The sequence below is a fragment of the Terrapene carolina genome, unplaced genomic scaffold (assembly GCF_002925995.2).
Source record: "Terrapene carolina triunguis isolate 2854851 unplaced genomic scaffold, T_m_triunguis-2.0 Scaffold88, whole genome shotgun sequence".
Lineage (NCBI taxonomy): Eukaryota > Metazoa > Chordata > Testudines > Emydidae > Terrapene > Terrapene triunguis.
The window spans coordinates 44,823,589-44,838,325 of NW_020664439.1; the positions used below are offsets into that span (position 1 = coordinate 44,823,589).

The window sequence follows — 14,737 nt, forward strand, 5'->3', positions numbered from 1 at the left end:
CCCCCCGCTCACCGAAGATGCTGTTGCCGCGGGGCGTGCTGCCGCCGAAGCTGAAGACGTGCGAGTGGTCGGCCGTCACCACGGTGAGGGTCTCCGAGGCGCTGGTCAGCTCGGCGGCGCGGGCCACGGCCCGGTCCAGCATGACAGCTTCGCTCAGGGCCTGCTTGGCTCTGCTGCTGTGGTGCCCGTGGTCGATCCTGCCTCGTGCAGAAGGGAGAGGGAGCCCGTCACGCCCCCACCCTTCACCCCCCCGCAGGGAAACCCCAGCCCCCCCTCCAGTCCCCTGCCTGGGCACCGGGCTGGCGTCTACCCCTGGGGCAGACATCATGGCTTTGTCACCTGGCATCGCCGGTAGGGTTGTCAGGCGTCCGGTTTTCGAGCCCTCACCCCCCATTTCTGGCCCCGCCCCGGAGCCTGCACCCCCTTCCCGCACCCCAACCCCCTGCCCCAGCCCAGTGAAAATGAGCTAGTGAGCGAGGGTGGGGGAGAGCAAGCGAGGGAGCGGGGATGGAGTGGGTGGGGGCGGGGCCTCGGAGAAGAGGCGGGGCAGAGGCAGGGGTGTTGGGTTTTCTGCAATCAGAAAGTTGGCAATCCTAATCACAGGATGGCTTGTAACTCGCCCCCGGCGCGCTGCCGACCTCCCCCCCCCAGCAGAACGCACGGCCGGCGGGAGGGGCTGGGCCGGGGGTGGGGGAGGGTCCCTGCGCTCTCGGCCGGCGGGTGGGACTGGGCCGGCTCCAGGGGGCAACTCATCTTCCACAAAGAGGAAGAAGCCGCGGGGATTCCTGCGCAGGATACGGATGGCTTTCTCCGTCATTTCCACGATGGAGGGGTCCGTGCTGGCGTCACGGTTCAGCTCGTACTTCATGTCCTTGGGCTCAAAGAGACCTGCCGGGATGAGCCGCCAACGTCAGGGCCTCGGAGTGCTGCCCGGGGGCCCAGCCTGTCCGGTACCGGGGCTGCGGGGGGACCGGCCCTGGGAGAAGGATCCTATTCACCCGGGCCTGACACCCGCCCAGCCCCTGGGACAGCTGTGACCAGCCCGGCCCCCTGCCCGTCTGGGGGCTCGTTCTCTCTCTGGCATCCCAGCCTGGCCGGGGCTGGCAGTGCCAAGGGGCTGGCCCGCTCTGTGCCCCTGGGCCAGCAGTGGGGTGCATGCGGCTCTGAGGGCCAGCCCCACACAGAGGCCGAGTGGATCCCCGAATGCAGCGAATTTACATGAGATGGTCCCCAACGCACCTCGGACGCCAGCCCCCTCCTGCCCGTGGCGGGGCTGCTGCTCGGGCCAGGGAGCTCCCTGCGGTGGGGGACCGAGCCCCGGGGTGCCCTGCTCAGCCGGGGTTTGTTCCCCCACGTTGCTGTACGGACAAGCCCGACTAACGGCACCGCGCGGGCAGCGAGGGGGCGGCACTACCCGTCGCGGCCAGCCAAGGAGCACGGGCAGCCCCGGCCCGGCCGGCACCCTTACCCAGGAGGTAGTCGGTGGAGTTCTCATCAACGGCGTCCAGGCCTTCCTTGTTCCAGACGTACCGCGCCCCCTGCCACCAGAACAGACACGGCTCAGGCAGCCGCCCATGGGGCACACCCAGAGCAGCCATGCCAGGCCACGCCCAGTGCATCTCTGCCCCACGTACGGGCTCCCCCCCCGGAGCGTGTCACAGGCACGCCCACGCCCGCAAAGCATGTCGTTCACATGCATGCCCATGGGAGCACACAGCGTGTGACTGTCCCATAGGCGATCCAGCCGTGTGCGTTCGGGGCCACCCCCCATCCCTGCCCTTCTGCTTGGGGGCATGGGCAGAGCTGGTACCTCCTTGGCACTGAGCCACCTCTCCACCAGGTCAAGTCCATCCTTCCTTGTCCCGCTCTGCTTTGGGTCCGTCGGGTACTCGGGGTCCGGGGTCTTCCGGGGAGTCATGTACATCCTCCCACCGCCCAGAATCACCTGTAGACGGGGTGGGGGCAGGGGGGAGTCCAGCCGTCAGCGGCACCGGAGCCCAGCGCGCCCCGACACCCCCACGGGCCGGACCAGAGCCCTGGCCGGGAGCCAGCCGCACCACGGCAGCGCCCCCTCTGGCCGACATGGGGAGTACAGGGACCTGCTGGGCAGGGAAGCCCCATCCAGGCGCTCATGACAAACCACTGGCTGGGATATAGGCTCCCCAGCAGGAAAGCAGGGCCCCATAACTGCACCCCCTCCCCCGGGGGGCTGGGCTCTGGGGAAGGGGGCAGAGCCCTGCCGGTGCGGGGGGAGGGGGGCTCAGAGGCAGCCAGAAGAGCCAATATTGTGTCGTTGGGATGAACAGAGCCGGCTGCAGCAGGGGACGGGGCAGCTGGCATGCAGCATCCCTGCGGGGGGAGCCCCCTGTGAGCCCCCCCATGGACCCCAGAGAAAGAGCCGGCTCTGTCCCCTGCTCCCCTCCCCACAATGCCCCAGCCGGGCGCAGGGAATCAACAGCCAGACGCGAAGGCTGAACCGTCACGGCCTGCTGGGGTGTGAGCTCAGCACCCGGGTGCAGATCAGCCCAGCTGGGCAGGGTCAGACACTGTGGCGTGCCAGGAGGTCACAGGGATGCCACAAGATCTGTGCTTGCTGGAGAGGTCTCTCCCCTACCCCCGGCCATGTGGCAGGCGGCCCCTGCCCCCAAGTGGTTTGCTGGGGGCTGGGTCCCAGCTGGCCTTGCAGGGCCGGGAGGTGCCCGCTCCATGCCCCGGGCCCCACGCCCCACAACACCACGGCCCCTTGCCCACGGCAGCTCACGTTGATGTCTGTGTTGTGCACCAGCTGGTACGCGATGTCTTTGCAGCCCTGCCTGATGGCCTCCTTGGGCAGGTCAGCGTCGCTGTACCACTCCCGGTTGACCACGTGGGCATAGGACGCGCCCGGCGAGGCGTGCTGCACGCGGGTGGTCGTCACGATGCCCACCGACTTGCCTGCCACACCGGAGGGGAGGGCGGGTTACTGCCGGTCTCTGCTGGGCAGCCTCCGCACGCAGCGGAAGGGGGTGATCAGTGCCCAGGCTGGTGCCAGCAAGTCCTGGCTCTGTCGTGCCAATGGCTACGGGAGAGGGGGCACAGACAGGGAGGGCAAAATGTGCCCCAAGCTGGGCTGGGTCAGAGAGAGCCCAGGCAGCACTACCCATGCTGGCAGGGCAGCTCCCTGGCACTGCCCGTGGTGCGGGCACCCTCCCCGGTGCTCTCTTACCCGACTGCTTGGCCCGGTGCAGGATGGAGTGGACCTCGTTGCCCCACGTGGTGTTGCATTTGCCGTAGACGGCGGCGGCACTCACCCCCAGGGTTTTGGCGTTGGCCTTCACCCCGCACAGGTAGGCGGTGCCAGTGCCCGCGCTGTCGGGCACCTGCCGGTCCACGTTGTACGTCTGCAAGACAGCAAGGGGCCAGGAACAGGCGCTGGGGGCGGCTGGCACAGCCCGTGCCCCGGGAGCGTTCCCGGGCAGCTGGGGGCGTCTCACCCAGCGGGAGGACTGAACGGTGGAGCCAGATGTCCAGGGGATTTGGGACCCTCCCACCCCCGCAGGGCTCCTCCCGGCTGCTACGCAGACCCCCAGCGGGGAGGCCCACGGCCATCTGCGAGCTCCCACCCCACAGGGGAACCCAGCCTGTGGGCGCAGGGCACAGTACGTGGGGGTGACCCCAGGCCAGCTCCACCCCCGCACTCTGGGTCTGAAGTCACCTCCCCCTCCCGGCTCTCACCGCATCACAGGCCAACCCCCCCCCCTCGCCCCAGCCCTGCCAACCCCCTGCTCTGCTCTCATGCGTACCCCGCTTCCCTAGACCCTCCCTCCCCGGTCCCCTCCCTGGCCCGCGCTGGGGCACCCTACCTCGCGCCAGCTGCCCAGGGCAGGGAGGGCCGACGGCCGCGTGGCGACTTTCCCCTTGCTGATGGGCCGGCTCCCAGAGCGTGGGGGGGATGGGGGCCCCGGGCCTCCAGAGCCGAGCCGTGAGCCCGGTGGGCATAGCGGTGCCCAGGGGGCAGAGGGCTAGGCTTGGCCTGGCTCTGCTGAGGGCCAGCTCCAGAGTCCGCTGCTCTCTGCCCCGTCCTTCCCGGGGCCGGGCACTCACCTTGGCGAGGGCGACGTAGGGGAAGGTCTCCATGGCCAGCCGGCTGTCCTCGCCGGGCCCTCCCTCCAGCTGCCCCTTGTAGATCCGAGCGGCGGAGACGGTGGAGATCCCCATGCCTGCAAGCCCAGCACCAGCCCAGCATTAGCACTGCAGCCTCGGGGGCTGACGGGGGGCAGTCAATGGGGCGCAGCCCGGAGACAGTCCCTGCCGCTCCTGGATCGGCCAGCGGGGGGCGCCGCTGAGCTGCCTCTGGGGCTCGTGGGAGCCACTGTTACCACTAGTGAAAGCAGGGGGGAGATGCCCAGCAGACCCCATCCCCGTGCGAGGATCCCTCTCCTCTGGGCAGGTCACGGGGCCAGCGGGCACTGGGCCTGGAGCGGGCGAGGCAGCGCTCTCCGTGCAGGCCGGGCCCCGCATTCCCCTGACACAGCCCCTGCCCAGGCAGCCCTGTCTCTGCGCGGCCGGGGACTGAGGATCCTGATCCCACGCTGGCCCCGGCGCCCCCCTGCTGGATGGACTCAGAACCGTGTGCTGGCAGGGCAAAGGCCTTGTACAGCTACCGGCTCTCACAGTCGCTGCCGTAACCACGGGGCCCATGCGGCCCAGTGGGCTCAGCACCGGCCCAGGGTCTGAAGTGCCTCAATTCTCTTCCCAGCTCTGCTAGCTGACTCTGCCCTCGGTGCCTCAGTTTCCCCACCCGTGACGTGGGGTGCTGAGCCTGCCCCGGGGCTGAGCGTGCTCAGTGCTGCCAGCGAGCCGGACCTGGCCAGCCAGCGCACAGGGACGGACTGTGGTTAGGAGAGAAATTTTAGCTTTGGTCCTGGCACAGGTGGCTCCGGCTGGATGGGGCCAAGGTTGGGGCGACCCCGTGTCCCGGAGCGACTCGCAGCCCCCGCCTGGAGTTACAGGCTTCCCTGGCCACATTAGCCAGGCCCACACCCCTCCCCTCCGGCAGCCAGGGCTCGCTTTGCAGAAATGCCGGTGGGCCACGGGGCATCAAGCAGCGGCCAGGGAGGGAGCAGTCGAGGTCAGAGGAGGGGAGGGTAGAGCAGGGCGGGGCTGAAGGGGGGAGGGGAGGAGGGATGGCACAGTGGGACTGAAGCGGGGTGGGGGAGGGCAGAGCGCGGCAGGATTCAAGGGGGGAGGGGAGGGCAGAGCAGGACTGAACAGGGGAGGGGAGGGCAGAGCCCTTTGAAGTAGCTGCGGAGCATGGTTGGGGGGGAGGAGGAAAGAAGACAACTGGGGGGGGGGTCCTACAGCTGCGATGGTGGGGGTCCCCGGGGGCTAGGACAGGAGCAGCCCCCCCATCCCTCACTCCAGGAAGGATCTCCCTGAGTTGGTAGGATTCTGCCCCGTGCCGGGTCACTGCCTCCACCCCCCAAGCCAGCCCCCCTTCCCCCGGGGAGAGCCGCGTGGCCACGGCAGGCACCCAGCCCCTCCAAACAGCTGGCCACAGCCATACCCGGTGACCTTCACCCTCCCCAGCCGCTGTCCAGGGCAGCGCTATCCCTAGGCCGCTGCTGGGGACACTGAGGCACGGGGTGGGGCCCCTGGCCGGATGCGCCGTGGGGAGAGGAGCCCTCCCGGCCAGGCCTTGCCACCATCTAGGGGCAGAGAAGCCGCAATCCTTGCTCCCTCGGCTACCAGCCGGCAGGGAAGAGCGACCAGGCTGAGCCTGGAGCATTCACCCCCGGGCCCCGCCCCGGGCACCCGCGCCCTGCCGGCTAACGCTGCCCCATGCCCAGCGCGGGGGGCAGGTTCCTGCTGCAAACCAAACTCTGCGAGGGCCGGCGAGTGGCTGGAAACAGAGACCCCCTGTTCCCTCAGGGAGCCCCGGGCTCCCCTGGCCAAGCTGCCGGTGCAGCCCCTTGGCTGGGGGCGGCCAGGTACCCGGCCCCGGGGGGCACCAGGCTAGGCTTGGTGGGCAAAGGCAGATTAGAAGGAGGAGGGACCCAGTGCCCACTGCACTCACCGTCGCCCAGGAAGAGAACGATGTTCTTGGCATGGCGGGTCACGGGTGCCAGGGTCAGCGCCGACTCCAGCGTCCTCCTGGCTCTCTCATTCCAGTAGGCAGGGGCCTTCTCGTCCTCTGAAAGGCAGGGAGGGTGCGGGGGTCAGGGCCTGGACACAGCGCGCCCTCCTACCCAGAGCAGGGGGCGGGTGAGCGGGCACCAGCCACATCACCCTGCTCAGCCGAGCCACGGCACGCCCCATCCGTGCTGGGAGAGCGGACGGCAGCCAGCGTGACCGACGCAGCCTGCTTCAGAATGGGGGGGCCTTCCCATGGGGGTAGGAGTCCGGGCAATGTCCCCCAGGACAGACAGCTCCAGGTCTTCCTGAGACGGATGAGGATTTTAGCTACTGATCCTGCTAAGCCGCTCCCCCACCTCTCCAGCACAGCCCTGCTCCTGGCAGTTAAGCGGCACCCGCTGGAGGCAGGCCCTGTGCCCACAGCCGCCTCCTACAGCAACCCAAGCCCCGGGAACCCCTCGCTCAGGGTCTGGATCATCAGCACAGCCCACCCAGCACTGTCACCCTGCTTCACACCAGGGCCACTTGCACCTTCCTGGGGGAGACAGCTCCCACAGCTCCGGCCAGCGGAGAATCAACCTGAGCTGCTTGCAGTACGGGGTCTATGTCGCACAGCTGGGCAGTTCTGGTTCCATCCAGCAGAGGGTGCAGCGGTGCCCAGGCACATGAGTTCACTGGGGGTTTTGCATGAGATTTGGGCGCAGGGCGTCGTCCGCGGCGCTGAAATGATGGGAGATCTGGTCCCCCGTGATGTTTCTACCTCCTGGGAGCTGGAACGCAGGGAAAAGCCCAGATCCTGGATCTTCCAGTCCCACCCAGGGCTCCTTGTGCCATTAAAGAATCAGGGCAACACAGGTCAAACAGCGCCCCCTAGAGCATGAGCTGTGCCGGGTTTCCTCGAACGTTGCCCCCCTCGGTGCTCGGAATCACCCAGAGTGGGGCTGGGAATTCGATGCTTCCTCCCCGTTTGGGGCTGCCCTGCGGGTGGCATGACCCACAGCCGGCGGCAGGATTTTACAGGCAGGTTCCCGTGGGGAGATTTAAAGAGCAAATGCTGCCAATGGGGCTTTGAACAGGCCAGCCTCTGGCACTGTTTTCCACCATGCTGGGCTCAGCCGAGGGGTCGGCTCGCACAGTACGAGGGGGGGGGATTACACCCCCACCCCCTCGCCATGGGGGCCCTCGTCTCCACCTCTAGATGAGGCCCAAGTGCCAGCGCGATGCACTGCTCCCTCTCAGTTAAACAATGGACAACCCCCTCCTTATGCACCAGCACAGGCGGTTGCATTAATCAACACAGCCTGCAGCGGGAGCCAGAGAGCACACGATTTTGATTTTGTCTAGGCCCTACATAAACTGTTTGTCTCTCTCTTTTTTTTCTAATTCGGGGCTTTTCACTGGGCCAAACTCCTGGCTGATGTCAACTGTCACACACCTCCTGGAGCCACGCCAGTTTACGCCAGTGGAGAATCTGGCCCAGCATCTCCCGAGAACCTTAAATAATCTGCCCTGGCAACTCCCCTCCCCTCCCGTTCCCCAGCCCCGGGGTTTCAATTCCACAGCGCCCGTCCCTGCAGCATTTCAGCAGCCCGGCTGCAGCGGGAAAGACAGATTGGGGCCTAACACAGACAGATGCTGGCCACACAACCTGTGGCTCCCGGCAGCCGCTGGATCATTCAGCTGGTGATGAATGAGACACTATGCGCTGGGCCGAGGGAGAAAAGCTGCTGGAGTGGAGGGGGTGGGGTTGGGGGCCTGGGCCGACACTCACTGGCTGTACGTGCCCATGCCACATCACCCTGCCTCCCATCCTGTGCAATGCGAGGCCTCCTCTGCCTTCTCCCTGCAGAGCCTGGGACGGGTGTGGGCTCCACACTGCCCCCTGCTGGCGAGCACGGTGAGGGCAAAGCTCAGGAGGCCTGAACCGGAGTGGGCACCTGGTCAGCTGTGAGAAGCACCCAGGACTTGTGAGATTCCCCCACAAGAGCAGCCTGTGGCTCACCCACAGAGGCAGGTGCCGTCCGGGCTGCTGCCCGGCGCTCAGGAAAGACACGGACCCGGGGGGGAGGGGATCTGCATAGCGACCCCTCCTCGCTCCGGGTTCGTCAAACAAGACCCGCTAGGTCCCCCCGCCCTCTTCCCAAACCCGGAGCCACCCGCCTCCTGTCTCACACCCAGCCCAGCACTTCCAAGAGCTCCGGCGCATGCCCACACCCGCTGCCCGCCAGTCCCCCCAAGCGCCCCCACCTCAGCAACCGACAGACAGCAGCCTCCGTGCGGCACCAGCCAAGGGAGCGTGGGGACCCCGGTGCATACCAGGGTGATCACCTGAGAACAGAGCTCCCCCCGAGGGGACCGTGCCAGGGCAGCGGGAGAGCTGCTCTGGAGGGGGACAGGGGAGGGCTCAGAGAAAGGCCTTTCACCTCCCTGCAAAGCAGCTACACATGAGGGGCTGAACTGAACCCCCAGCCGGACCCCGTCACGCTGCCCAGCCACTCTGGCCTACAACCCATGTGGGGACACTGACCAGGGGCACAATTCCCAAAGGATGATCCCCCGTACAATGGGGAAACTGAGGCACAGAATGGGGCAGCGACTTGCCCAAGGTCACCTGGCAGCCCAGTGGTCGAGTCAGGTCTCCTGCCTCCCAATCCAGAGCCCTAGTCACTAGGCCCAATCTCATTCGCTGTCAACAGGCCCTGCACCCCCAGCTCTCTGAGGCGCTTTTTAAAACCCTGTCCTAGGGCAGGAGTCTCTGCCCCAAGGCACCTCCACGGCAGCTCCGTGACTAGCCCTGCCCCCCAGTGCTCCCCTACCCCCCACTGCTGGGTGTGAGCAGCTGCCAGGGAGGGGTGGGGGAGCACAGCCCATTGCACTGTTTGGGGGAACAGTCTGGAGCCCCGTTCAACCCCACCTGCGCCGGCCCATCCCAGACACATCCCAACAGGCCCTTCAGCGCAAGACAGGCGCCCAGACACTGCGGTGACAGGAGCCCAGCAACTCCCTAGACAGATGTCCCCCCTCCCCTGTGGATTCCCGGTGCCGCGCTGACCTGGGGGCGGGACCAGCGTCCGCGATGGCTCGCTGCCCCACCACGCACAGCGGTTCTCAGACTGTGGTTCGGGACCCCAAAGTGGGTCATGACCCCATTTCAATGGGGTCGCCAGGGCTGGCTTTGACTTGCTGGGACCCAGGGCCAAATTCAGAGCCCCACCGCCCGGGCAGGGGGCTCAGGGCCCAGTCCCCGCACTGGGGTTGTGCAGTCATTTCTGTTGCCAGAAGGGGGGGGGTGCAGGGGACTTTGAGCTGGACTAAGGTGGCAGCGGGCTCCAGAGAGCGGGGGGCGTTGGAGACCCGTTATCGGAAAGCCCCCTCCTCCGAAGACAGCACGAGCCAAGTGATTCAAAACCCCTATCTTAACAGCCCGGCGGGTAAACGCCCGAAGACAGCCCTGCTGCTCCAGACAAGGGTCTTGCCTGCCTCCGGACAACCCGACAAGCAGTGGGACGGGACCTGCTTTCCCATGGCACACGCTCCATGAAAGCCCCATACATCAATAGCACGTGAAGGCCCCGAAAGGACTGACGGATGTTCCAGGAAAGGACAGCGGGTGTCACACAACCAGCAGAGGAAGCTGCTGCTTGTTGATGGCTGTGAACAACCCCGGTGACCTGTTAGATTCGGTAACAAGCAAATAGCTATTGGGACTCGACTAACCCCTTCCACGCTGTTCACCTCCAGAACCTGCCCAGAAAGCAGGAGCGGTTTCTCCGTCTCTACCAAGGAGAGAATTACAAGAGAGGTGTGTGTGTGTCTCTCTCTTTCTCTCTCTTTTATTGGCCCATTTTCTGTTGGGGGAAGGCACCAGCTTTCGAGCTCCCCCAGATGACTTCTTCAGCTCAGTGCAAGAAAGCTGGTCCCTTCCCCCAGCAGAAGGGCCAATAAAAGAGATTCTCCCCCCCGCCACCACCTTGTCTCTCTCATATCCTGGGACCAACCCGGCTACCACAGCAGGGCAAACAAGGAAAGAATTTGCAGCTAGACCCCTCAGCATGCTGGGGAACACTGTAGAATGGCCAGATGGGCGTAATAGATCATAGACTATCAGGGTTGGAAGGGACCTCAGGACGTATCTAGTCCAACTCCCTGCTCAAAGCAGGACCAATCCCAACAAAATCATCCCAGCCAGGGCTTTGTCAAGCCAGGCCTCTCTGTACGTCTCCGTTGTGTTTACCAGTCAACTCTATTGCCACTACATCAAACTCTGGAACATGAGGGATCCCCACCCGCCCATGCACTGTTCGGATGCACCACCAGCCCCAGCGAGCTCTGCCCCTACGTCGTTCTGTCTTTACCAGGAGGATTTCAGTGCCCGGGCAGTGAAGCAGCAGCAGTTTGTGGCGTGCCGTCCTGGCTTTGCTGCTGGCGTCACCAAGGCACCGGGACAGCAAGGTGTTGGCAGTGGGTGCCCCCAGCTCTAGCCCAGGGAGAGCAAATCTGCCCCACGGACCCCCCCTTCCAAAAGACAAACCCCTCTCCCAAGGCGACGCTTCCCCCTCTTTCAAACGTCGGGCAGGACAGCGGATCTGTAGCTCGACTCACCCCTACCTTTAGCTGGCTGCTTCAGGGCCAATCCAGTGTGACAAGACACCCACCCGTCTGACAAAGCAGCAGAGGTTTCCAGCTGAAAAAGCCCCCTCCCTCGCCGTACAAAATCAGCCTTTCAGGCCAGGCGGAAAGTTTGCTTCTCACCTAAAGAGGCAGGCACAGCAGCGAGGCCAGCGGCAAGGCAGAGGTAGACACAGATGCCGGCGGTGGCCAGGTGTGGCCGCGAGCTCATTTTGCAGCTGCCGGGGGAATCCCTACGCAAACTCTGCCGTCTCTCCCAAGGAGAAGGAGCTGTCTCTTTATAGACGCTTCCTTTCACCTTTGGACCGTCTGGCACATTGCCCAATGCGTCGGGGTGGTAAAGTCCTGCAGCAGAGGGCGAAAGAAGCGTTGATCACATTCAAGGAAACAATCTCCCGGGAGGGACAGCAGCGGGGGAGCTGGGCTGATGGCTCTGCTCCCCCTTCCACCCGGCAGAGTGGCCAGCGCTTGGCTCTGCTAATGACTGTCCACTCCGGCCATTGCAAAGACCCCGGCCAAGCTTTCTGTTATTTCCCCCCCGGCGCATGTCTTACCCCGGAGATCACGGTGTCACCATCGAAAGGACAAAGCCATTGCTTGAGATTCGAGACCCCCCCCACGCAGGACAAGGCGTTTGCGTGGGGCGGTGCAGGGTGAGAGATCCAGGCCTGCTCTGAGCACGCTGGACCAATAACCCCTTGGGAGGAGCAGTAAAAGCTTTGGCCCCTCTGATAAGAGGGCTGAGCTATTTAACTTGCAAACGAAGGAGGCGGCTTTGCAGTCACAAAAGAAACTTGTGAGTAAATCGCAGACCCTGTTCCTGCCCAAATTCCAACCCTGCCCAGCTCCTTCCAGTCCCGAAATCCCCCGTCGGCCTGACTGGCAACTGGATCCTCTCCTGAGCCAGCGTCATTGGTGCCTGCGCCCTCGCTCCACCCCAGCGATGGACGAAGCGACGTCCACGCGGATCTTTAGTGTGGACACGGGCAAAGCCAAGCCAGAGCGATCGGAGGGATGGGCCTGGCGGGGTCTGTCTCGGTTCTAGCCCTGTCTCTGCCACTGACGGGAATTAGGTAATTCATGGAGGGCAGGTCCACCAATGGCTATTAGCCAAGATGGGCAGGGAGGCAACCCCCTGCTCCGGGTGTCCCTAAACCTCTGACTGCCGGAAGCTGGGAGTGAACAACAGGGGACGGATCCCTTGATAATTGTCCCGTTCTGTTCAGTCCCTCTGAAGCACCCGGCACCGGCCACTGTCGGAAAACAGGCCACGGGCTGGATGGACCATTGGGCTGCCCCCGTGTGACCGTTCTTACGTCCTGCCACGCCTCGGCACTCCGTGACGTTGCCCCTCATGGATCCCTGTGGTGCAGATGACTCCCTCCCTCCATTCATTTCCCAGTCCCACCGGCCCAGCCGACAGACAAGGGCAAAGGTGCTGCCGTTCACAGCTTGCAGTTCCGGGGAGCTGGAAGAATCGGGAGCCAAGCTCGGCCTTCTCGGGAAATACTCTGACAGCTGCCCCCATGGCCGCCCCGCTGCCTCGCAGACACCACAGGTAGGCGCAGGACAGACCCACTGGCATGGGCATGGCTGGGCCGGATCGGCTGGCTCAGCTCGGGCTGGGCTCTAGAACTGCAGCGTAGACGTTGGCGTGGGGGCAGGTCTCCAACCCGAGCCGGAACGTCTACACTGGAATGCTTAGCCCCGCAGCCGGAGCCTGAGTCAGCCGACCCGGGCTCTGCCACTCGGTGCCGGGGGGTTTTAGTGCCGTGTAGACGTACCCAGCGCCATTCTGCTGCTGAATCCGAGCAAGTCCCAAGGGGAAGCTGGCTCCGAAGGAAGGGCCCTTGGCCCGCCAATCAACGGGAGGTGGGTTCTCTGCTCTGCCCAGTCTCCCCGTCCCATGGCAGCGCTAGGCTTGGAGCTCTGGGCACGGACGGCACGTTCCAGGCATGAAGCTCTTAGATCCTCTCCTCCCTCGAGTCTCCACTGACAGAGGCAGCACCAGCTGGGGGTGGGAGCAGTTCCCTGCAGCAGTGCAGGACCCGTGTGCATCTAGCAGCGCTGGGGACGGGGGCAGCAGGGCCCACAGAGCCTCCCTCCCAGTGCATTGGCCTCCTGAACTGGATGGTAGAAATGCTGCTGCTTGGGACAGGAGCCCCGTGTCCATACGCCCGTTCCTGCTCACCAACCTCCTGTACTTCCGGGGCCTGGGTTGCACCGTGTGGCTGTCAAGGGTCGTCGGCACAGGCGTGACGTGGAGCACGGAGGAGACGGGGAGAGGCCCGTCCTGCATGGTGCTGGCCAGCCACATGTAAAGCCCCGGCTTGGGGCTCGAACGCCAGTTCGCTGGTAGGAGGCTGGCCGTGGCGTGCCCTGCTCTAGGCTGGTATCCGAACCATGCTCGGCGTCACGGCAGCCAACACCATTGCAGACTCAGCAGCATTCCCCAGCGCAGACCAGTCCCCTGCAAGGACCCGCCCCGCGTCCGGCCGGGGCGCCACATTCTCGGGGACCTGGTTCCAGGAGACGCCATGAGGAGCAGCCCCGCTGCCCCACTAGCATCAGGGAGCTGGGTTTACATGGCCACACCCACTATCTTGCCTACTTGCATTGGTGCATGCTGGGAAAATCCGGGCCGCTCTCCCACCCTGCTTCAGCAGGGGATCGGGTGCCCCGAGGACAGAGCCGCCGAGTGGCCTGAGCAGCGCCCTGGGGCAGCCCACTCTGCGCGGAGCTGGAGCAAGGACCAGCCATGCTGGTTGCACGGGGGCCAAGGAGGTTTTATCCAAAGTGCTCGGGCCAGGCCCCAGAACCGTTGCAGCCTGTCTAAGGGCTTGTCTACACTAGAAAGTGGGTTTCTTGTATCACTTTAGTTCTTTTCGGTATAAACTGTCTTGTGGCCGCACACACAAGTTCTTTTCCCAGCGTATCTGGCCTCTTAACCCACTTGAATTAATCCACTTTGGAAGCGGCATCACTCTACTCCAGAATGAGTTATCCCGGGATAAGGTTCATGTGGGGACAAATCAACTGTTCCATGCCAGGCAGTCCTCCCACTGCTATCCCACACTGCACTGCTTCACACTGGGCCGGGCCCATGCCTTTTACTACTCTGGACTGGCTGTTACCTCCCTGTTTAAATGCTGGCACACACCCAGGGATGCCCCTTGGTGGTGCCAGCTGATGGCAAATTCACATATCAGACACCATTATAGCAGCCCTAAGCTTCTGCCTGGTCCCTCCGGAGGTCCTGGAGTCCCTTGCCCTTGGACAAAAGCACGGCCTGCCCTGTTTTAACAGGAGTCCCCCGAATGTAAAGATCTACAAGCAAATGCAGAAGAAGAGGAGCTCTCAGGACATGACCCAGTGCCATGTCAAAGCCAGTGGAATGACGGGAACGCAGGAAAGGCATTATGGGAATTTCTTAGCCTGACCCAAGTCCCAGAATTCCAGTCGGTTCGGGGAGGTATCCCACAATGCCCCACAAGAAAAATCCCAGAATGCATCAAGTTTAGCAGCAAAGTGTTGCTTCATGGGATATCCACCCAGAATGCGGTGCAGTTATTTAGGAGAAGCGCAGAGCTCCGTGGGTGCAATGAATCGCACCGGAAGTAGCTTCAGTCGACCCAGAGCCAGGGGGCTGCGCTCTTTTGGTGTCCTTCCCACAGAAAAACACAGCCTGAGGAAACATTCCTGCAGAGACAAGGCCTGGGGGGACGTTGCTGTGTGTGGAGACCGAGGACACCGCCCGCTGACTAAGCCACTAACTGGTTACAAACGCGGCTCAGGCTGGCTTTGCGAGAAGGTTTCTCATTGCACCGCATGTCCCCGCACACATGGCCCTGGGGGTCAGCCGTCTACATGCTGTAGCCACATTTTCCAAGCAGATAAGGTGCTGTCTGCAAGCTGCGCTCCTGCTCACCTGCTCTCCCTGTTCCTAACTGATCCACACCACTTGTGACAGCTGTGAGAGCCAGGCAATCAGTGT

General features: G+C 64.2%; 1 protein-coding gene across 1 annotated transcript in view; it reads right to left on the reverse strand.

The window, feature by feature from the left end:
- The window catches only part of LOC112110198 (intestinal-type alkaline phosphatase-like), a 16,480-nt gene extending 5,526 nt beyond the window's left edge, over positions 1-10,954 (reverse strand). The window contains exons 1-9 of the mRNA XM_026649936.1: positions 10,867-10,954; positions 6,056-6,172; positions 4,084-4,199; positions 3,206-3,380; positions 2,762-2,934; positions 1,811-1,945; positions 1,469-1,538; positions 754-888; positions 13-204 (exon numbers count right to left, since the gene is read on the reverse strand). Coding sequence (XP_026505721.1) covers positions 13-204; positions 754-888; positions 1,469-1,538; positions 1,811-1,945; positions 2,762-2,934; positions 3,206-3,380; positions 4,084-4,199; positions 6,056-6,172; positions 10,867-10,954 — 1,201 coding nt within the window. The remainder of the gene's footprint in view (positions 1-12; positions 205-753; positions 889-1,468; positions 1,539-1,810; positions 1,946-2,761; positions 2,935-3,205; positions 3,381-4,083; positions 4,200-6,055; positions 6,173-10,866) is intronic.
- Positions 10,955-14,737: the final 3,783 nt, after the last annotated feature.